The sequence below is a fragment of the Tyto alba genome, unplaced genomic scaffold (assembly GCF_018691265.1).
Source record: "Tyto alba isolate M040663 unplaced genomic scaffold, T.alba_DEE_v4.0 Super-Scaffold_7, whole genome shotgun sequence".
NCBI lineage: Eukaryota > Metazoa > Chordata > Aves > Strigiformes > Tytonidae > Tyto > Tyto alba.
The window spans coordinates 32,864,913-32,889,339 of NW_024881328.1; the positions used below are offsets into that span (position 1 = coordinate 32,864,913).

At 35.6% G+C, this 24,427-nt stretch overlaps 2 protein-coding genes across 2 annotated transcripts in view; one reads left to right on the forward strand and one right to left on the reverse strand.

The window, feature by feature from the left end:
* Positions 1-24,427, forward strand: part of DNAH7 (dynein axonemal heavy chain 7) — a 119,956-nt gene that overhangs the window by 81,898 nt on the left and 13,631 nt on the right. The window contains 8 exon segments of the mRNA XM_042808455.1: positions 1,623-1,786; positions 9,047-9,201; positions 10,095-10,285; positions 11,565-11,698; positions 12,404-12,739; positions 15,256-15,382; positions 16,559-16,753; positions 20,055-20,147. Coding sequence (XP_042664389.1) covers positions 1,623-1,786; positions 9,047-9,201; positions 10,095-10,285; positions 11,565-11,698; positions 12,404-12,739; positions 15,256-15,382; positions 16,559-16,753; positions 20,055-20,147 — 1,395 coding nt within the window.
* Positions 20,816-23,981, reverse strand: LOC116965818 (baculoviral IAP repeat-containing protein 5.1-like). The gene is made up of 4 exons (XM_033010821.2): positions 23,741-23,981; positions 22,971-23,080; positions 22,538-22,652; positions 20,816-21,154 (listed from the first exon to the last, which is right to left on the reverse strand). Exons 1-4 carry the CDS (start codon positions 23,876-23,878, stop codon positions 20,954-20,956), a joined length of 564 nt encoding a protein of 187 aa, XP_032866712.2. The 5' UTR covers positions 23,879-23,981; the 3' UTR covers positions 20,816-20,953.

A 24,427-nucleotide genomic window follows, 5' to 3' on the forward strand; every position in this document is an offset into this window, starting at 1 on the left:
ACATAACAAATTTTGGATGTCAAAACTACCCTGACTTCGAAAGTTTTTGAACACCAAAACCTGCCACTGAATTAATCTGAAGAAATTAATGTCCATTTCTTTTGAAAATCAGGTCCAGGGTATCAAAATTTGCTAAAAATTGATGAAAAAAAAACCAAAACAAAACAGTGTTTCTCATTTGAAATAGAATTTGGATATAATCCTTATTTCTATTTTTCCTTCAGTGTATTTCCTTTGTCCATTTTTCGTTAGAAAATTTTTTTACTGTTCTTTCCAACAGTTATTTTCTTCATAATGTCCATGTTGTGATATTACTATTTTGAGACTTTATAGAATGAGAGTTTATGGTGCGAGTATTTATAGAGTAAATAAATAGCAGTTTTTACATTTTTGAATTACATATATACATATATATTTTAGAGACTGTTCTCTTATATGCTTACAACTTGCATTGTGTATAATATTGTGACTGGATAGGTAGGAGTACTTTTGGTGAAACATCTTAAGGAGTGCTGAACTGTATTCCAGGCAAATGTAGATACAGGTGCAGATGATATTCATAAAAGGCAGAGACATCTGCATGATTATTCAATAAAAATTAATACATAGTGGCTTCATCTGAAAAGTTTAGTCTAATTTCATTCTCCCTGACTGCGTAGTTTCTCTGTGCAACAGGAGGTATGGATTCCTGGTTGCTTATTCTTACTCTCCTGATTGCACAAACGTATATTAGTTAGGTATCTCTATCCGAAATTGTTGGATAGCATAAATACTATCATGCAGTTCTTCATTTCATCTGCTGCTCTTTTCCCACCCCTGCAGTTTTCATAAGAGAAAATGTTACGATATCTTTTGGCATATCAACTTTGTTTTATGCAAGTTGATGAATCCTTCATTCACCACCTCTGTGAATGCCTCTAGCCCTTAGACCATTTCCTTTAACACTGCATTTTTGAGTTCTGTTGCTTGAGGCTTTGCCAGCTAAATATTAGTTCAGAATGCTACATATTTCTTTGACCTTATACTTAGCTTTCATACAAGATTGGGCCTACATGATATTTCTATACATTTTCATTCTTTAGAAGCATTCTTCCTAGTGGAATACACTTTTTGGTTTACATACTTAAAGGTGTGTGTCTTCATTGATATTACGCACCATACAAACATATATATTTTACACAACTGTAGTTAGTTAGATGATACAGAGAATAGTGAAAAGCAGCTCTAAATGACTGTGAAGTTGTTAGGTTTGGTTAAGTCCTATTAAGTGCTCATTATGTGTGTCCTGAGAGTTAAGTAATGAAGTTTTAAATTTTTTTCTTAGTTAGAATATGTGCATTTGTTCTACGCTCATTTTATAGTAAACATACCAAGGCTCTGACCAAATAAACTTATATTCCATATATAGAAATCACAGGCTGTCCTGGTTTTGGCATTTTAAGAGAAATTTTTAGACGTTTTATACAGAAGGATTAATTTCTTTTCATTTGAAGGTCAAGTGATACTGTATGTAGCAACTGTTACGGGAAATGGGTTGAAAAAAATATATATTTTTTTTAATAGTTTGAAAGTTTTGTGAATGGACTAGAACTTCAGTTAATATTTGTTTTATTTTTACCTAGATGCAAACTAAAGAGTGGGCATTGTTATGTAAAAATAAAGATATTCCTTGTTCTGATGATTTTTCCTTAACAAATACCCTGGGAGAACCAGTGCAGATCAGAGCTTGGAATATTGCTGGACTACCGTCTGACATGTTTTCTATTGATAATGCCATCATCATCTCGTAAGTAAAAAAAAAAAGTTACAATTAATAATTTTCATTAAATAGCTTCTTACAACATGCTTTTCAGTAATTATTTTTATAGACAATTTTCTACTGTATATCCAGTTTAACATCTAAAGTTATAAAATGACTGTAATGTTTAAGTTTATAAGAAATATTAATAATACTTTTTAACTTCGTAATGTAAAGTTTTTAAATTAGTGAATTCACTGCTTTTCTTTCTAATTCCTATGGATTACTATAATAATATCTTCCCCTCCTCTCCCCCCACCCCTTTTTTTTTTTTACAAACATGCTGCACACTGGGTTCAGTTTAAAACATCCTGAAATGCTTCAGGAGTAGAATTTTGAATACTATTCTTGTAGTATAATCACTAGATATGGAAGTAATTCTCCTTTAAAAAGCTAAAGCTCTTTAAAATTAAAGAAATATGCCGGCATTAGTTGCTACGGAGAGGTGTTTCTGCAGAGGTACTGAAGATTACTTTTCTAATCTTTCTATGAGGGTCACACACTTTCTCCATAAGCTGGCACTTGAAGTACTATAAATAATGTCTTCATTACTTCTCTGTAAGCGGTTTCTCAGTTTATGTTGCCAACTGGTAGGAGATTTTAACATCCTTGCTTGTAACATATTTAGTGTGTAAAGCCCTGACATTTTGGAAGTGTTGGTTTGTACACCGATGAGCTGAATCTTTATTTTGCTAAGGCACAGTAATAAAGCAAGAAAAAAGGCCCATGTATATCTTCTGCTGAAGGCAGTAAGAAAGGTATAAAAAGCTAGAATGGAGACAATTACTTGTCTTCTTTCTTACAGAGTATAATCCCAACCATACGATCTTTCCAGTTTCTTCCTCTGTTTCTTGCCTTTTTTTCTATGTATTTCTAAACTTCTTCAACAAAAAAAGGTGACATAGGCCTTTCCTGCAGTCACTTCTGAAAGCATGCTTTCACTTCACATCAGGCAGTTGGGAGTTAGATATGGGTCTTCCTCATCCATGTGATAGTTTTAGGTATTTGATGAAAGGTGAAAAGTGTATCTGTACTGACAGTTTGGAATCTGTTTTCTCCAGGGCCCCATTCCCCTGCCTATCAACACTTCACACAGACTAGTCGTTTCCAGGATCCCTTCTGGATCAGAACAGCCTGGTGTATTCCTAGACAAAAGCTAAAAGAGCTTTGGTTTTGGGGTTAGTGTAAGGAACTCCCTAGTAGGCATTATGAATGGGGCACCACAGTCATCTTTTCACCCAGTCCAGTCCTCAAACAATTTAGGAAAAAAAAAAAAAAAAAAAAAAAAAAACACAAAAAAAAAAAAACCAAATCAAAACAAACTTATTAGAACGTTAATTCATAGCAGAAACTTGATTACATCTTCACAGTACTGGAATTTACTAAATACTATTTATGATTAAAAGCTTGGCAGTTGCAATTGCAGCTTCCGATTGAAATGTAGTTAGTGTGACAATAGTTTTATCAGAAGTTGAAGAATGTTCTGAAAAGGAAATAAGGATTTATTTTTCATTTTGAAACTCCCTTTTTATTTTAATTTTTCCCTTTTGTAATTATCTTAAGCTACCTCTAAATAAAATACTTTGACTTTATCTGATGATACGTTGATTTAAAATTCTGCTTATTTAAAGATATTCTTATTTTTATTTGGAAAGTGGAACAAATTCTGAAATCTCAAAATTCCTCACAGAAAGAAAATACGGATTCTGTGAACTCTAAATCTAACATTATTGCCTTTGACTTTTAAGATGATTCTACATTCTTACGTGTTCTAACACATGCACATCTGTGTCTCATATCAGCCACCAGAATTGCGTTTGGGCTGAGTCTATCTGGTATATATCAGTGTCACAATCAGTGCAAATACGAGTCATTTGTATGACAACATATAACATGGGAACTGACTATGTTAGTGTTTTGACTATAATCTAGAAATACCTACAGCTCACTAGTGATTAGGCGTAGATTAATATGTCTACTGATGACTGAGATACATACGACACTGACAGGTCTGTTAAATACAGAGCTAATTGTTTGCAATAGGCTAAGTTTTGTGACCATGCATAAGCAGTTATAATTTTCATTTGGATTTATGTCTGTCATGACCATAAACAAGAACCTCTTGGCTCTGTCCAGTAGCATTGCTACTGACTGTTAGGTTTTAGGTTTTTTTCTTAACACAGCTGAAGCTGCATTGTGTGGAACAGTGTTGCTTTAACTGCTTTTCTGCTTGTGATTGCTACACATTTACTTCACGTCTGTTGGTTCTCTTTTCTGTCTAATGAATAAATAAATCTTATAATTCTTTTCCATAGCCAGGTTAATGGTTGTCAAGCCTATGATAACAAGTACCTAACATTTTTGCATCTTTTTTACCGTATGCTACTGCAGAAACTTACTGATATAAATCTTTAACTTTTGATACTGCTTATGTGAGAATTGTTCTCACTGAGGAGTCTAATGTTGTGTAGCACTGGTGAATGAATACTTGTTTTACTGTAGAGTGAATGTTAGGTTTTCACACACAACTGAAATTGTATATCATAGGGTTAACCTTTGGAAGCATAGATGTGTGGATATAACTTGAGCTTTGGCAACCAGATAGGTGACAAAGAGCAAAATGAAATAGATAAGACAAAAATAATGCAGTAGCTAAAGAACCTTAATATACTTTCATTTGACTTTAAAAATTGGCATTCACTGTACTTCTGGAAGCAAAACTACATATTGAAGTTAGAGTAGATATGCTGGGATTACTATTGTATATGTAACTTTTATTTAAAGTAATTACTGTATTAATAATTCAAACACTCAGGCTAAACAGTTGACAAATGTTAATGAATTCAACAATTCTACAGTACATCCTAGGACTCAATTTTTATAAACCTTTGATCAAAATTCTCTTTGAATTAATGCAAAGATGATTAGCATATTAAAACTAAATAATGATAGCTTTTAATTTTTAAATGTGAGATGAAATCTACCTCAAATTGATGATATATAATATGCCTGTAGTTGTGAATTTATGGCAAGATTAATTTTATGTTAGGATCCCAGGATCCCTGTAAAATGCAACTTAAGCTTTTTGTAACAACAGAGTTTTAAAAAAGCAGAATTAGAGAGATATTCAAGGATAATTTGCAAGCATATACTGTGACTGCTTATGCATTCCCATCAATGAAGAAAGATTTTATCATTGATGAAAGCTATATGTGTTTGGCTATTATTAGAGAACCAATCTTTAGTTATTCAGTCTTAAGCATATCATGTCTGTTACACAGTCTGAAATGGGATATGCTGAAAATGATATATGAATGAAACATTGAAGTAATTAGGGAAAGAAATACATACTGCCAGTTTTGGCTGAGGTTCTCTCAAATCTTAACTCCTGTTTTAAAATAAGAACGAGCAAAATTATCATGAACAACTTACATAAATACTGTCTGGTTTAGAATGTGCATAATGTGCAAGTTTACCATGTTCAGTTTCCAGTTTGCAATTGCTGTATCACCTTGTATCATCTCAGTCTTAAAATCACCTGTCTATATATCCTTTGGGTTCTCATGAGAAACTGAACCACCTAGCAATTTTGGAGCTCAGCAATTCTTTCAGCACACTTTGGACCCATTGGTGAACACTGTTACCTGTTGGGAGATTGTCTTCTAATGCTGCTGATGCTACTGCCTCATCTGACAGATGTTCAGATTTCAGATCTCCTGTTTGCTTCTCTAGACCTACTGTGATCTGTGTTTATCAAATTATTTACAATACTTGTAACTTTACAAAGCCCATGTTTTAACTTTCTTAATGTCTGATTAGATAGCACACTGTCCTGGTGGATTACAAGTGAATTTCCTGAATCTTGCAATACATTCTACCTGTGAAAGCTTTCTTTGTGGCTCTGCTGGACAAGGTCCCTTCCAGATGACCTGTTTTCCTAAGTCATTCTATGAAGGGGAAGAAAGCCATACTCCTTCAGCTGGTGAATAGTTGCTCCCGAGACCAATTTGTGATCCATAACACAGAAGGAACCTCTGTAGCATCCCATGTATAATCTCAGGTTACTGCCACACATGGTACCCTTTCTCTTCCAAAACTTTTGCTCCTGAATTTCTGCTATCTTGCTTCCACAATCTCCATTTTCAGTCCAAAGAACTAAGGTGCTTGTTCTCCCTACCTCCATATATATTCTTTCTTCTAAGGGATCACATTTTATTTGGTCACGTTTTACTGTACAGAAATTCTGCAAGCAGGATTACTCACGATTTCTGATTACAGAAATTATGTTTTCACTAACACATATACATGACAGTTAGGACTAACTACTAAACATCAGTTTGCTCATAAGTGCATCAAGTACACTTTATTTGTTTGTGCTAGACAGAAGGCTGACACTGAAGTGGGGAAATGTTGGCCTCTGTTGCATCTTGGAAAGGACTGGTTCTTGATCATGCTGAGCTGCCAGATCTGACATCTGTTGCCAAAAAAATAAAAACCAGTCTCTGTTTTTTTCCTTCTTTCCAAAGTTCCGTAACTTCTTGTGAGTTACTATTCCCAAGCAACCAACTTAATTTTCAGCTTTGTTTTCACTTTTTATTCTGTACATAGTTTTGTTTATCTAGTCTCTCACAGCTTTAAAAAAATATATTTTTTCAGTAATGATAATAGTCACACAGCTGTGCTTCACAGACCTGCACCTGAGTGATAGCTGAATCCTTGGATTAAGGGTCACATGAACGTTACTGTGTTTTTTTGTATTTACACATGTATAAATAGGCCTTACAATTACACTTAGTCCTTAATAAGTTTATGGAATAGAAATTGTAACAGAGAATACAGACGATTTTTCTCTCTTAAACTGTGCTTTACCTGTTTTAAAATTACTCTCAGAAGAAGATCAAGGTTTGTAATCTATTACACACTTTTGCCTGACAATTTTGATACTAAAAAGCCTGCAAGAGCTTGGATTTCATTGAACTAAGTTTGTCTGAGCATTGTCTTTTAGAACTTACACTGTGTCTACACCTACTTGCTCTGTTCCTTTTTCTGACTCAAGGCTTATCACTTTGTTGACAATTTATGGAAACCTTGCTTAAAACATCACTCTGTCGTGGTTTGAGCCTGGTCGACAGCCAACCACCACGCAGCCACTCTCCCTTCTTTTCCAGCAGTAAGAAGGGACAGAGAGCCAGGCTTGGGGTTTGAGATGGGACTGGGATGGGGAAAAATCACCCTTTATGGGCACGAGCAAAAGGCAGACTCGTTAGGGGAAGGAAAAAAAGAACATACATTTATTACAGACACTGACAACACGTAACAGAGTAAGACAGTGAGAAGCATTGCCACATCTTGAGAACACCTTCCCCCCACCCCTCCCTTCTTCCCGGGCTCAGCTCTGCTCCCGATATCTCTACCTCCTCCCCCAGTGGCGCAGGGGCAGGGACTAGGGGGGTGCAGTCAGTGCTGCTGCTTTCTCCACCTTCAGTGGGGGGAGATCCTGGAACTTCTTCCCCCTGCTCCATCGTGGTCCCCCTCTCACAGGAGACAGTCCTCCACAAACTTTCTCCGACATGAGTTCCTCACACGGGCCGCAGCGTTCCCCACACTGCTCTGTCGTGGGTCACTAACATTCTCCGACTGGATTCCCTCCCACGGCTGCAGCCCTTCCCGAGCTGCTCTGGTGTGGGACTCCCCCGCATGCTGCAATCCTCCCAGCACTGAATTACAGCAGCGGGGCTACCTTTTCCCACAAGACCCCAGCCTTCTTTGGGCACAGCACCTTGATAACCAGGTGGAAGCCACAGGCCATAAATCAGTGTCTGCTCCACTGTAGATCTTCATCGGTGGCAGGGGGGGGCAGCTGTGCCGTCTCACCACAGGATACAGGGGGGTCTCTGCTCCGGCACACTTCCCCACTCCTTTCTTCCTCTGTTTCTCCACTGACCTTGGTGTTCATGCAGCTGCAGCAACTCCCTCACAAGTCCGACTGCACGTCACCACGTCCCTTCTTAAATACGTTATCGCAGAGGCGCAGCTGATTGGCTCAATTTCCCAAACAGAAGTGGAGCTGACTTGGAGCTGGGGGAGCTTTGAGAAGCTTCTCACAGATGGCCGCCCCGATAGCCCCCTCCCCTGCCACCAAAAAAACCCCATCACTCACTCAACTCAGGACACACTCTTTCTAAGAAAAGGTATACGTGAGAATCAGACAAAAATTCAATTGTGTTTTACTTAATTGCATGCATTTCATTTGAATATTTTTAAGGAAAATAATACAGATGCAGACATGTTTACATTGCAGGTTTTATTTGTGAATCAGAATTTTTCAAGAGAGAGAGGTTCAATTTTAAAAAAATTATTAATGATAAATAATTTGCCAGTGCCATTGTGCATAAGCTAACTTGTAATAATGATAGAGGCCATAGAAGTAGTCTGATATATTTCTTTTTTATGCTGAATCTGGGCAAAAAGGTATTGGTGTTTTTTTCCTTCCAGTAGTAGACTATATTATATCTCCTAACCAACTGAGATCTGACTGGGACCCTTGATGCAGATTTTTAGGACTATTTATTTGGTAATTCTCGCTTCTGCCTGCTTAGATGGCTTCTAATTTAGGTGATTGTTGCTGTAACTGTAATTGACCATTAAAATGTGTAACTAGTCTTAGATATCTTGGTAATGTAACTACATGTAGTAGAGAATACTGTAAAAAAATCTGTGAAGTAGTTACTAAGTCTGCCAAAATTAAAATCCAGAAGTTTTTCATGTTCATTGATCTTTAAGGATTAGAGATTAAAAGGTAGAGACCTTTGAATCTGATTATATATTTCCTTTTATACTAACTCTAAAATGTGTCTTTAGTGGAAAATTCCATTAGTTTTCCCTTGAAAATGCTTACTGATGCATAAGACTGTATTAAAGGTGTTAAAAATTTCAAAATTTAGCAATCTTTTTATTTTGAAAGTGTTAAAAAATTAAATGTGCTTAAACTTTCTAGGAAGTATGAAGTCTTATTCTAAGTACTTCCTTTGAGAGAGGAAAATTATTTTTTGTAAACAAAGAACTTCAAGATTCATCTGTCTCCTCTTAAATTCATCAAGGATTATACCTGAGCACGTGCCTACTATGATTTCATACTGACACAATTTTGTTTTACTGACAAAAGGGAATAAATTGCTTTTAGTACTTTGAGATAAACATTTGAAGAGCTTACATTTAAATTTTGAAAGTTTGTATTTCTCCCTTCAGTAATGCAAGAAGATGGCCTCTGATTATAGATCCTCAGGGTCAAGCAAATAAATGGATAAAGAACATGGAAAAAGCGAATAATTTGCATATAATCAAACTCAGCGACCCTCAATTTATTACAACACTGGAAAACTGCATTCAGTTTGGCAATCCTGGTAGGTTAATGACTAGTGAAAGTGTGAATTACAGAAGAACCTAGAGGGGGCATAATTAGCTAAGAAATTAAACTCCAGTGAGTATCAGAAGTTCTCAGTTAAGGAAAACAGAACTTTTTTCTTGTTTTGAATCAAATTAGTAATTAAAGTCTTCACCCCAGGTTATAAGATAGTTCTTAGCACAATAGAATTATAATACTCAGTTTAATTTGTATCTTTTAAATTGCTTGATGAGATTTGCCATTTCTTTGTTTTCATGTTACAATAATTTTATTTCTAGTTGGCTTTTCAAGAGTATAAATACCAGATTGCTAGACTGTGATCGTTAATGATTCTTATATTCTCTACAGTATCTTTATTGCCAGTAGTCTTATTACCCACAAATAGAAATAAATTAATGAAACACATAATTACAACTCCAGCTATTTTTTAATGGCTAACTGGACTACAGGTAAAGAAATTGATTGTTTATTCTCCACTATTTATTTATTGATTTTAACAATCTTATATGCTTACAGTGAAAATGAAGCAGACCTAGTTACCAAAAATGATTTCTGTGGCATGTGGCATTTAATTTGTTGTTATTTCCTTTCTAAAAAATGGTAACCATTTAACTGCTAAACCATTGCAGCAGTACTAGTGATAGCATTTTAGTTGCTTTTTTGCAAACTGATATAATATCAGAAAAATAAATTAAAAGTACATTTCTTTGATTCGTTTTTCCATCAGCCGAATAATTTAAGAAACATTAACCTTCTCTCTAGATATTGCTTGATTAATGTTTTTATTGTTTCCACACTGTAAATACACATTATATATATGTATTGTAAAGAACAATTGATCAGTAATATAAATGCCAAGAAAGTCCTTCTAAATCTTATGTTATTTTGAAGTGCTACTGGAGAATATTGGAGAAGAACTTGATCCTATCTTAGAGTCACTTTTGCTCAAGCAGACATTTAAGCAGGCAGGGAGTACATGCATTTGCCTTGGAGACTCCATTATCGAGTATGCTCCTGAATTCCGCTTTTATATTACAACTAAGCTGAGAAATCCACATTATCTTCCTGAAACATCTGTTAAGGTGAGAAATTTGAAAATGAATGTGCAACTCTTGTTTTAATTTTAAAATAATTCCCTGCCTAAACCAGCGAAGAATTTCTGGCATTTGTTTATTCCTCCTCCACTGCCAGCATCATGCTTTTTGTTTTTTTGTTTTTTTCTTTTTTTTTTTTTTTTGTTTTTTTTTTTTTGTTTTGTTTTGTTTTGTTGTTGTTGTTTTTGTTTTTTTATTTTTTTTTTTTACACTTCTGGAAGACTGGTATCTTAGAAGCATTGACATTTCTCATATCTAATACACTTTGCAACACTGTCATTCTTTCATACTGTCAGGAATTTCTTTCCTCCTTTCCTCCTGTCTGTCTGTCTTTTTATCAGCTTTCCCAGTCTATATCTCCTGATGCTATTTAGTCACCTTTCATTATAAAAATATTTGCAAGGACTTAATATTATAGTCACCTCACATGCAAACTCTCCATTAGGCTTTCATATTCATGATATTTATCTGTAGTGTAGATAGGGACAGGAGTCAATTAAAACCAGTACTTTCATCAGTCTTGATGAGTAGATTATTTTCTTAGTTTTGAGCTACATGAATCAAACTATTTTCTAGCCTTCTGGTAGTGTATTCCTCCCCCTTCTCGTGTAAAATAGAAAATACTGTACATTTTTGTCCCTTCTTCATCAAGAGCATGTGGATTTTTCTGGACCCATTATAATGTCATGGGAATTTTTTTAAACAGTACTTTTTTACAATGGGTGAAAAGTTTCCAAACACCATGAAATGTCATCCACTTGGTCTTTATCTATATTTTTGCAAAATGCTGTGCCAGCATCCCATTTACACTGGGATGTTTAGACGGAACAATTCTGGAAAACAAGCAATAGCAAATTTATTTACAAAATCTATACATTAAGTTGAATCTTGCATTCATAAAAATGTTTTGCTCCTTTCTCTGTGAAGGCTGCTTGATGCATACAGGTATCAAATGTATAGATCACTCTTGCATGTAAGAGTGTCCATTCTTGTTGTTATGGACCAATCACTCGGAGCACTGATACTCAAAGTTTCAGTGTAATTTAAGGGAGCAGAATTAAATGTTATACATTGTTGTCACATCCCTTTTATGGTTAACTTTCTGGATTGATCCTGGAGTTAGCTTTCCAACACATAATCTTAAACCTTCAGTTGCAATGGCTGAGCATGTTACATGATATACAAACCTCATCTTGTAAATGAAGAAGCATTTTAATTGCATCTGGCCACAACTGTGCTATCTTTCAAAAAATATTTCTTCTAACAGGTAACATTATTGAACTTCATGATAACTTCAGAAGGCATGCAGGATCAGCTTCTTGGAATTGTAGTTGCAAGAGAAAGGCCAGATCTTGAAGAAGAAAAACAAGCCCTCATCCTTCAAGGGGCTGAGAATAAAAGGTATTAGAATAACTCCTCTTGCTAAGGATAGTGGAAGCATATTGCAGTTTAAGGAAGTACAGTCATGAGAAATACATTTCAGAGACCATTTTTTTATTTGATTTAACAGGAAATTCAAGACTGCTATTTTTGAGACCCCAAACTTAGGCTTCTGTTTGGTTTTTAGGCTGATTTGGATGCATCCTCTTACTCATATTCCTAGTAGTTGTGACTTTCTTCTTCTGATGTGGCTTCCTATTTCTGGGATTATTAGAAAATGTTAGAGAGCTGAATTGCAGCTTGTGTAATTGCAAAATTACATGATCCTGTCCTCTGTTTCTATGCATTCTTTCCATGATGTTGGCATATGATTTTCTGTCCTCACAAATTTTGATTAGATATTAATGATTATGTTTTAGAAATCTTTTCATTGTGTGCTAGATTTGCACTGATAGTACATGGCAAAGGGCATCTTTCTCCATGGGTCAAGGCATGAAATGTGCAGTATTCAAAGTGGTTTGTCACTTCCTCCCTTTGCCATCCATTTTTAGCCTGAAAGTGGATAAATTTTTCATAAATTTAAAGGAATTTTTAAAAAGAAAAAAAAAAAGTTTTGTTATATAAGTTGCATACCATGAATAGAACCTGCACATTGTTTTATTTTATAGAAACTAACAATAAACAGCTGTAGTTTTCATATGTGAAGAATCTTGTATGTTATTTTAGGCAGCTAAAAGAAATAGAAGACAAGATTTTAGAAGTTCTTTCAGCCTCAGAAGGAAATATTTTGGAGGATGAAACTGCTATCAAGATACTGTCTTCCTCGAAAGCTCTGGCTAATGAGATTTCTGAAAAGCAAGCTGTAGCTGAAGAGACAGAAAAGAAGATTGATGCTACTCGTATGGGTTATCGTCCTATTGCTATCCATTCGTCAATCTTGTTTTTTTCTATTGCTGATCTAGCCAGCATTGAGCCAATGTACCAGTATTCACTCATGTGGTTTATTAACCTTTTCATCATGTCTATAGATAATTCAGAGCAATCAGGAGTTTTACAAACAAGGTAAGAGTGATAATTCACCATTCATAATTGGTGATGCATGTATAGTTACTACAGAAATGTTACTGTCATTTCTCCAAGGTGTACTGTCTCAGGTGTTGCATTTTGAAATATTTTTTTATACATCTCAGATATTTTTCTGGGAAATAACTTATTCATAAAACCGGTACAATATATTACAAGTGCAACATATTGTAATGTTTCTACTTAATAATTGCTACATCAGGTCATCTGTGAAATTACAAATTACCAGTTAGATAAAAATGCTCCACTTGCTTTGATTTTATATTTCTTTTCATGTAGTGACTTTATGTCTTCAAGAAACGGACAAGAAACTTTTTCATACAACTGGTGAGAGAATGAAGTCTTGTGACTGGAGCTCTTGGCTGTAGAGTGTGCAAGGCAATAATTATTAACCCAACAGTTTTTTAAATTGTTTGATTATTGCTTTATACTTAAGGTGTCCCTCCCTCTTCCAGCTTGTCCATGAGAACAGGAGAAACTGCAATCTTTAATGATCTGATTTTATTTTACATCTGATGGATGCGCTATTACGATTACTTTAGGATTATTCAAAATACTAAAAAATTCACTTGAAATGAATTATCTACACAGAGACTGTTTAAAGCAAGTTTTTCAGATTTCTATCACATCAGTTACTAAATTCTACTTTAGTGGCTTTATGTGATCTTCAGATCACAGGGCACTGCTCTGTTCCTTAAGCTACTTGCCTGCTCATCAAATGAACAAAGGATGAGAGAGGGAAACTACTCTCTCAGTTTGCATATAGAAAATTTTCCTAGTTAATATTGCAAATAGCAATTTCTGAATTATCCATTACTGCCCATATTTTATTTAAATGCAAGTAAGTTGTAGTACCTAATAAGGTAATACTTAGTGTGCAGTTTAATGTGTAGTGTTCTGTTTAGTGGCATACTGTGTATAAAGGTTACTTTTTCATGAGAATTTAGTCAAGGTCTGGTCAATCTAAGTCTAGCATAACTGTTTTATCAAAGATATTGCTACTAATCACGTAAGTCATTGCTTAATATTTTGGTATCATAGTTGAAACTACATTCAAGGTAGCCTTCTACCAATAACTCAATCTGTGTTCTATAAACCTATCTTTTTGACTTTAAATCTTACTCTTTTATGTGTCAAAAAATGCTTGTATGCCTGTGTGCCTAAATTAAAGTAAGTAATAAATAAAATAATCTTATTTTGATTCAGAACCTTTCTATCAGCAGAAATATAAAGATACAGGTCCTGAATCCTAGCTGACAGAATGCATTCCAAGGGAATGATTCATGTAAGCCCATTTTGGTAATTTTGCCCAGTGAAGGCAGAGGAAGACAGACTCAGAGAGCAAAATGCTCTGTGAATTATTAATTCATATCTGCCTGTTTGTCTTGGGTTATCTTCATTAGTCAGACTTTTTTACTACGGACTCTGTGCTGAGACTGTTTTTTAATCATTATTTTCTCATGCAAACCATGTTACTTCTGTAACTTGAAAAAAATTTAAAATTTGTCCCATGGCCATCCTTGTATTAGTATTTTGTGTATAAATTGCATATATATCTCTTTAACTGATGAGGAATTGGTAATTTTGAAAGGGCTTAAAGTGCTAATAAAAAACCAGGACCATTTCTATATTACAGTAATACTATTAAAAATGGTTGATTTCTTGCTAGCTGAATAACAGAAAACAAAAATAGACTGAAAGACAATACTGAAAAGGAGACACTGATCAAACAACATAGCTTGCCGTCAATCTTGATCTTCTGTCAAAAGCTTTCCACTTCAATTCTAATAGATCACGCTTAGGTTTCTGAATGATCACCATGTCTGAACTGCAGGAATACCCTCCGTGTAGACCCCTACCAAGGGATTGGTGACCTAGCTAGTTGGAAAAAAGCCATCGCATCTCTCCACATCTTTGTTGCTAACTTGACAGAAGTATTTGAAGTAGTTGTGCAAATTCAGAGAGTGCATTTCTAACCACCTGAATGGACTTTTCCTTATTTTGACTAGGTATTCAAGGTATTCAAACTTAAACCTTTATAAAACAATAGATGGTCTCCTTGCTTCATCTTTAAAGGAAATTATTGATAATAAATCACAGAGTTTTAAATATCTTTGGATTATAGTGTATTAAGGAAAATACTCTGTAGAATGGGAAACGTATTTCAGATCACCGTAAAGATGGACTGGTTTGATTTTGGCCCTGGTACTTACATTCAGAATTAATTTTAAAATTGCTGCTCTTTTCTGTCTCGCCAAAAAAGGACCTCTCACTTCCTCTGAAAATCAAGTGTTACTAAGATGTAATTGGACTGAAATGGCTTTTTATGTTATTTCACTCACAAAATGGTACATGCATTTCATGATTGCTTTGGGGTAATTGACCAGAGAGTTTATTAGAACAAAGGAGATCTAAATGGTTTTTAATAGGTTTCCAGAATGCACACTCTTTAGAGTGATATTAATGGAAGATTGTTCTTCTTTCGACATCTGCAGGTTGAAGATTCTCAAGGATCATTTTACCTACTCGCTTTATGTCAATGTCTGCCGCTCTCTCTTTGAAAAGGACAAGCTGCTCTTCTCTTTTTGTCTAACTGTGAATCTCCTGAAATATGAAAGATTGGTCAGTAATCAAAAATAATTTGCAGTTTGATATGATATATATTAAACTGCATATACAAACTATCAGTAATAGGAACATACAGGATAAGAATAGAAAAATAAGTTTATATATAACTATATTACTTAAGCCTCAATTTAATGGTGTTATATTTTCATTTTATTAAGCAATTATAATAATTGAAAAAGATTCTCTAGAATAAAATATATATATAACAAACAGGTTTGTCAAAACTGAGCTAGATAACAGTTTTTCTAAACGTTACTTAAACCAAAGCCCAGCCTATGTTATTCTTACAGTGAACACTTTGCAAAATTTTAATGCAATGTGTTCAGAGTTCTAAGAGCATATCAAAGTTAATTGTAACCGTTGATTTAAGAAACTACTTATATTTTTCACTTAAGGTGCTAAATGTGTTTATTATTTGCATAGAATTCCTCAAAATCAAATACTTGTACCAACTGTGAATTCTCTTTACTTCTAGTAACTCTTTACAAAATGTTTCTTTACAGGATTTTTTAAATCCATAATTAAATACACACATTTCAACCATATCACCTGCAAACCAGTACTTATGGTTGCTTGGAGTTGTTTATTTCAGTGTAATATAGAAACATTTAAAATTTGTATCTTGGGGAATACATAGAGGTAAATTCTTTCAAGAACTGACAGTAATAATCATGGACACCGTTCTCACATTCACAGGGACTTCAATTTGGAAATTCAAGCCATGAAAGAGATTTTGAAATAAAGGAGTACTGTGAAAGAAATGAGACATTTAATAGGCTGATATTTCTTTTTCATATTTAGACTTCCATTATGGGGAAAGGTTGCAAAATGCATGGTTTCCTGAAATATGTCCAGTGGCTTTTTCCTTCAACATTCTGGGATTGGAAGAATAGGTCTAAAAATCTATTCAGTTAACATTGTTCATTCCCCAAGTTAGGAATGCAGATGAATCTTTAAATTGGCTTATATCTTAGATTTTTTTGATTCCTTAAATTCACGTTTAACTGAAAACCAGACAGGTGAAAACTTTGGAAATAAGTTTTTAGTAGTTGTATAGAAGCTTTATCAACTAATGCAAGAATTCAGATATAGGTATTAATTTCCTACATAATGTACTAAAACCATTAGATTTTTTTTATTTAGTCCTGAGAGCAGTGTTTTTCATTGTAGATCAATGAGAATGAGTGGAAATTTCTCTTGACTGGAGGCATAGGTTTGGACAATCCCTTTTCTAATCCATGTACCTGGCTTCCTCCAAAATCATGGGATGAAATTTGTCGACTGGAAGATTTGCCATGCTTCACAAACATTCGTCAGGATTTTACACGACTGAAGGATGGATGGAAATTGGTATATGACAGTTTGGTACGTTAACATTCTTGATTGCTTGCATTCATGAGCTAATTAACACATTGGAAATATTTATTCAGGGAAAAGAAAGTGCTGTCATTTTACATGGTACGCTTTTGCATATATGAATGTAAATATTTAAGCAAATGTTATGTAGTAGTAGGTTATTGCCAGTTTGTCAGGTGCCTTCTGAATAGCAAGTCATGATTTGAATTGAATTTGGATGTTAAAAAGGCAACAAAACCTAGAGTGATAATGTGAAACAACAACAGGTAACAAAAACATCCCTGTAGTAACAAACATTCCAGTATAAATCCAAAACATAGTCCCATACAAGCTAATATGGAGGAAATTAATTCTATCCCAGCCAAAACCAGCACAGTTTCAGTTTTGTGATGAAAAGTGTTGATAACACAGGGATGTTTTCATTACTGCTGAGCAGGGCTCACACAGACCCGAGGCCTCTTCTGCCTCTCAGCCCACCAGCGAGTGGCTGTGGGGCACGGGGAGTTGGGAGGGGACACAGCCGGGACAGCTGCCCCCAACTGACCCCAGGGATGTCCCAGGCCGTATGACATCACGCTCAGCATATGGAGCTGGGGGAGGGGTGGCTGGGGGGTGGCTGCTCAGGGAGTGGAGCATCGATCAGTTGGCTGTGAGCAATTCGTTTCATTTGCATCACTTGTCTGTCATGGGTTTTATTTCTTTGTTATTTTCCTTTTCATTCCATTATTATTAGTAGTAGTAGTATTTTATTTTCATTATTAAGCTGTTCTTATCTCAACCCAGAAGTTTTTTCACTTTTACCATTCCAATTCTCCTCCCCCATCTTGCTGGTGGGGAGGGTGAGTGAGCGAGCAGCTGTGTGGTGCTTAGTTGCTGGCTGGAGTTAAACCCAGGATACTTACTTTGTCTTCATATAACTTCACCACTGTTTCTTTAAAATCTAAGCTTTTTAGATGCATTTTACTCCACATTTGGGCACTTGCTTCATCTTTATTAACTTCTTTATTTTATCATATTTCTCCCCCTTCTTCTTGATATGCAAAGTGCTCATTATACACATACCTCCTGAACAAATGATTTAAGAAGTTATCCTCCCTTCCTACTTGCACCACATCTGACCATAGCCACTTCCATGTTCAGATAATACTGTCTATTTGTGCTAGCACTTTTCTCACTGTTAAATGATGAAAATTTATCACCAATATTCATTCAAAACACCCATTCCAAAAAGATTGTGTGTTTTATTTGTTGTGTCAAGGATTTAGAGATCCTTTCTATTTAAAAAAAATGGGCTTAAAGTATGCGGAGAGGAAAAGAATGGATTTTTGGTTGGAAATGCTCATAAGATGAGAGACTTTAAAGAAACTAAGCAGCTGTAGCTCCTCCAGTTGTCCAGATCACAGGAAACAGGCAAACAGCAGAGATAAAGGTTTCCTTGGACATTTACAAAAAGATATAGCAAGCTGAGGGGTTTAGTTGTTGTTTGGGAAATAATCACTTAGAAAAATGAAGAGACACGTGATGGTGTTTGAAAAAGACATTGAGGGAGGGGACTACTTTGTTATGTACTTTGGAATTACAGCTTTTTAAAGCAATGCCTAAAATAAATCAAAGGTGCTGACTTTCAGGAGTAAGGATTCAAGGTGTGTGTGATAGCTATGGTGCATTCACACAGCCAAACTGAAATAAACTGAAATTCCTTCATTTAAGTGGCATTCAATAAAATGAGATCTGTAGAATCAGGTCATCATTTAACTGATAAAGAATCTAATAACCAGCAACACTGAAGCCAGGAACGTTCAGTTACTGAACCTTGAGTGCTAGATCAAAAGGAAAAGCATTATCTATCAGTGTCCTGATACAGAAGAGTTGCTATGCCTTTTACTTCTTGTGTGAAACATTTTGTTACTTATCTAGCTTTAATACTAGTACTTTCATGTGAATGCACTAAAATTTTCAGAAGTGCTAGTTAATGGATCTTGGGGAAGGTTCCTTTTTGATAGCTGTATTTTTTTATCACCAGTATAGTTTATTCCCAGTAATATGCAACCAGTTCTTTCTCCTTTCTTGTTAATGATACACAAATTTAAATACAGGGCAGTTTCATGCATGTGTGTTAAAGAGAGGGCACAAAGTCAGTGTTGCTTGAGCCACTTTGTCATCAGCAACCATACACTGAACATGAATGTTTTTCAATGGACATTGAGATGCACTTTTCTCCTCCTACTGTTGTAGATCAGGTTGATTTCAAATGTAGGGCAGACCTTACTTCAACTGCCCAGTTCAAGGATTCCATGTATTTTACCTAAAGTTGTATTGCATATCTTGGAATAGGGACTGAAACTCAGTTCTCCTCTAGCTGACTGCCTTAATCTCAAAGCTACTGCTGCATTTCTTCTCACAGAGCAGTGAAGAGTTTTCAGCACAGTGGCACAACCCAATGGAGTCTTCAGTGCAACCTTTGCTCCTCAGTGTTTCCGAATTCACTCAGTTTTCTACAAAGCTTTCAAATTTTTATCTAAACTCTTCAACAACTGTTATAGATGTCCTTCTGAGGTGTCTATTTTTCCCATACATTAATATAAAAATAATGCAGCATTCTGGATTCTGATCTGAAACTAAGTGTCTAGAAGTTGGGGAAGGAGTGAGGCTCCAGATCCTTAGCAGAACATGAGCTCCGTTGTGATTTGATTTGCTAAATTAAAGTTGCTCAGAATGCAGTTTGTGCAGGTCTGTCTGCATACCTCATTGCCCAACCCTCTGCAATCCTAAGAAGCTCACCAGCAGAGGTGTAAGACCAGTTTCCAGAAAGGCATACTTAGCTGGCACTGTACTTCAGTCTAATAAGAAGCTAATATGCCACACAATGACTGCTGTGCCCAATCTGGTAACTGCAAAAACACCATAAGAGTGGGATTATTCATAGGCCATTTACAAACTAAGTCCTCTGGTACATTGTTTGACTTTTCTGGTTCTTTTTTTCCGGCACTCATTTTCTGCATTCAGATGCGACCTCACTCTGAGTTGTCATGTAAAACTGTAATGCGATTATCATTGTTCTCCACTTCCTAGAGAAGAACTTTGGGTTGTTATCTTCTAAACACTCAAATATTACTATAACTTTCCTGCTATGAGAGAAGCTTCTTAGATAAATGTATATTTAAACTTGTGGGCCTTTAAAAAAACTTTAAGCATGTCAACCCCATTTCTGTAGTTTAAGAAGAAAATACATCATAGATATGATGTGTCATGTGAAAAGATAATTTACTGCAAATCCTTTAAAAAAATGTTGAAATACGTATGTTTTTAGGATCCCCAGCATGAGGATTTTCCTGCAGAGTGGCAAGACAGGTTGGGGGAATTCCAAAGGATGCTTCTCATTCGCTGCCTGAGACCTGACAAAGTATGTACAATACTTTTCCTTATTCAAAAACATCTGCCCATCTTAGAAACCAGAAGTCTTTGCAAGTGTACATCTCAACTGTGTTGTCTACAACTATTCTACAACAGTATATCATAAAGGAAAATAGGAAATAGAGATTTAAAAACCCCAGCAAATTTGAAATTGAAATGGTAATGGAAAAGCTTTTTATAGACCTTTAGCTTTTGTTACGTTTTGTTAGTTTCAAGTCGTGTTGTATGCACCTAAAGCCACCGAGCTCTTACTCCTTGAGACTTACAAACCTTTTGACTTTCATTTTTCAGTACACCTGCTCTTTTTACTTAAGTAACCTTTCTGATGGATGTCAATATCTATGGTAAATTTTGTTGATTTAGGAAGATAATTTAATAGTAAGCAAGAGTGTAGATAATGTAGGTGCTTAAAGGTAGCAATTATTGCAGACACACAGATCCATTTTGTTCTATGGAAAGTGTTTTGAAGCGGAACTGTTCTGATTTGTTTCTGTCTAGCTGCAAGACTTGAGTGTGGCACAGATCACAATATGCACTCACAGCTGTGAATCTTTATTCCGCAAAAATCAACCTGCTAAAAAACAGAATACTATTATTAGTCCACACATAGCCACAATGACAAAGCACATTGTTAAAGGTAGGAGTTTGTATAAACAGTTATGATCTCTGTTCCAGAGAGGCTCATAAGGGAATTCTCTACAATTCCTCACACAACCGTTTAGGTGTATATTAGTAGTCAGATAAAAATACACATATTTGTACCATATCAAGAAGAGAAACTTTCAGAGTCAGACTTTACACTTTACTTCTCATGGATTCTTTTTTTGACTGGCAGGATGAGCTTTCAGAATGTTGGGCAGATGGACCAGCATGGAGAGGCACTGGTGGTGGTGGTGGTGTATACTGATGCTTGGAGACAAAGTTATCCACAAGACGCTGCCTAGTTGCAGCGACTTCTTCTTCAAAAGAGTTTATGATGCTTCTGCCAGTTTTGCACTTAAAGCAAAGCAAAAGATTGAGACTTTTAATTGAGCAATTTAACTGTCTAGTTCAACTACATTCAGAAAACCCCACTGATCTGCCACTAGTTCTAGCTTAGAAGTCTACTTTTGGCTATCACCAGAAATACTGCTGTCTGAATGGTGCAAAGCAGTTTAGCAGATACTTCATATGCATATCCCCGTTTGATTCAGAAACTTCTCTACCAGCCTTGCCACCGGGGCTCAGTTCAGTGACTACTTTTGGGTATGTCTAGTATACTTTTTAATTGAAAGTAAGTTGTGAACCTCCTGTTTAGCTGTATTTTAAATCACATAAGGGAGGGAGACTTCAGTTTGATTTTTTCTTCTGGAGAAAGAGGCATGATTTCACTTGTTAGCATGCAATGGGATCAGCCCTAGTGCATAGCCCTCCAAGCTATTGGTGACAGTATTCTTGGGGGCTGCTGCTTCAAGTTTTCTATATGCTGTACTTAGAAATAAAGTAATATTATAACCAAGACCCCTTTTGTTACTTGGAACACTGCTCTAAATAAGTCACTGATCAGGTTAGGTAACAACATCATCTTCTCACTCTTAGTCCACCTCTTAAGATAACAGACTACTCCCACTGTGGCATGTAATTGTATTTTTATGTACTTGAGACTGTTGTACAGGGAACTTAAATACTTAACCTTGACAGTCACCATTGTATTTTCAATACAGAGCATTATCAGCAAGGCAAAGATCTTATTTGTGCAAACACACCAGGTAGCAAGATGTAGAACCTTTACTATGCCTCATCAAGGAACCTGGTTCATTTATTCTTACTATCCATAGGATTAGGGGTCATATAGCAAAGATCAGCTGATCTTGATCAACTAGTTGAGGCAGCTCAGTTTTGAGTGCTTTTGTATATGTCAATACTATGGCATGCATGAAATCCCAGAATTGGGGAGGAGTAAAACTGGATAACTGCAAAATGTTTGAAATGGGCTGTGAAGTATGGAAGCTTTGACTGATTTACATGTAAAACTGGACATCTGAAACAATGATCTAGTCAAATTTTGTCTTTTCACATGTGTTGTTCATCTCTCCTGAGAAAGATAGAGCTGCTTATTGTAGAGTTTCCCAGATCGATTGATTATTGAACCCAACGTATTTTTTCTGCTGTAATGAGTTGTTGGAAAAACATTTCTAAAGGAAACAGGTTTTCCTTCAAAAGCTAGGCAACAGACTACACTGATAAGTGTTTAAGTAAAGATTTTTAACTAATAATGCACATAAATCAGTACTTCAGAATAAGTAATATTCTAGTCTTACACAATCACTCTTCGCTGATGCTTGGAAATCTTAAAGGTGAAAGTTTTTGCCTATTTTTGATTATTTGGTTAACACTTACAAGGAAGGTTCTCACTCTTGTCTTCTCCAGCATGCAGTACTCCTCCACTGTCAGGTCATCAAAGGGCTTTGTAAGGGATAAAAAGCCACAGCTGCTACGTTTAGTGTGTTCCTCCCTGCAATGCAAACCCAGAATAAGAACAGATAATAAAACCATGAAAGGTACATCTCAGGAGATGAAGAAATCTAGACAGGTCTCTTCAGTACTTCTGCTGTCTATAAGTAGAAAAAGTGTCATACATAAAACATATGGAATAGATTTTAGTGGATCTCGGATAAAACCTAGTTGAACTACTTCAAGGTTACTGGCTAAGAGAAACTTTCAGTAGGCTTCAGTTTTGTGAACTGTTAGAGAGAAATTGGTAATTTTATAATGAGTAAGGGGATGTTGTCTAAGAAGTTTACTTCAAGAACATAGTTACATCTGTGCTTACCATGGGTCATCATTTGGTTCCCAGCCCTCCAGTTCTATCAAGCAAAAGAAACATTTTGCCACATCAGGTTCATCTGCACTTGGACAGTGGACAAAACCCGCCTTTGCCATCTGCAAGTGACAGTTTAGAAGTTTAAAGCTTCATCCAACACACAGCTCATGTTCACATCATCCTGTTTCTGAGAGCTTGTAAATAATGCCTTTCCTCCCAATGTGTATCAGCACAGATCAGGTTGTAAAATAAATTTTCAGTGTGAGGACTGCAAGCAGGTAAATAAGCAGCTAGTAAAGGAACAAGAAATAGGCCACAAGTAGCAAATGGATTTCTCCATAGCTGTGGTGTCTGCAGGCTACCAGTGTAGCTTTGTTTTACCAGATAACGTCTAGTAGACGCCCTGCTACACAGGCATTTCAGTAGCAGCACATGCAATCTGCCATAGCCAGGACTTTAAAGAATATTTTTGGAGAAAAAAACATAGCATAAGACCATCGACATAGAGAACCTTTAAATATAAACTATGTGAAATGCTACATCTTTAACTTCTGTGTTTTCCCATCACTTTAGAATCACATCTGGTCAGAACACTAAAAATTAAGTAAGCCTGTATTTCTGAGCAGGGACCAGAGGAAAGTTGGAGTATTCAACTTTTCATCTTCTTCAGGCTTAGTGGAAGCTCACAACTCTTCTTGAATATACTTAATAATGATTTCACATTCACACACATTATATAAAAAATAGAGCATAGTCAAAATATCCATTTTCAGACTTACATTCTCTGGAGTGCACTTGCAGTTCTCTACAAAGGGCCAGTTTGTGAAGGTTTTTAGACGATTCTCATATACATACATATCCTTAAAATCATTCAAGAACTTGGAAGCTGAACCAAGCTCTTTCAAGAGCTTCTCCATCTTTAAAGCTTGCAATTAGGGTAGCCCAGAGCCTCCTTCCTGCTCTCAAATTTAAGGCATTATACTAATTGGTGACACATTGCACCTGTAAAGCAGGGTAAGTTTTAAAGTAAGTAAAAACACAGGTGAGTTTATGAGCAGGACAATCAAGAGAAATGAAGCTACTGGAACTTTTTTTCTTCCCTGTGTACTTGGCACACTATATATTTATTAATGGAAAGCACCTGTGATAATACAGCATGAAAATTACATATTTTATAATTCAAATGTCAAAAATGCACATTGCAAACTCTAGTTACAAAGACAACAATCTTACAAATGAAATTTTTAAAAATATTATACTGATTGTGACCACTGTGGTTGAATTAACATTGCTATTTGAAACCCTTAGCCTTTCTTGAATTTTTGTTCAGAGATTAAATCTTAGTATCACATTTGCAAATACTGTTGCATTTCTTTAAAGGGGAGGTGGTTATTGTAAAATATTCTAGAATGTCTCCAGAGATAGAATGAATGGTGATATTTAAAAGAATTATACCTGTAAGGGTT

What these genes read in the sequence shown, in the direction of transcription:
- LOC116965818 (XM_033010821.2), bottom strand. Translation starts at nt 23,878, where the DNA reads ATGGAGAAGCTCTTGAAAGAGCTTGGTTCAGCTTCCAAGTTCTTGAAT. An exon ending in GAACCAAATGATGACCCATG is followed by an intron (nt 22,653 to 22,970) that starts GTAAGCACAGAT and finishes TTTGCATTGCAG; the next exon opens with GGAGGAACACACTAAACGTA. An exon ending in CAAGAGTGAGAACCTTCCTT is followed by an intron (nt 21,155 to 22,537) that starts GTAAGTGTTAAC and finishes CTTTGCTTTAAG; the next exon opens with TGCAAAACTGGCAGAAGCAT.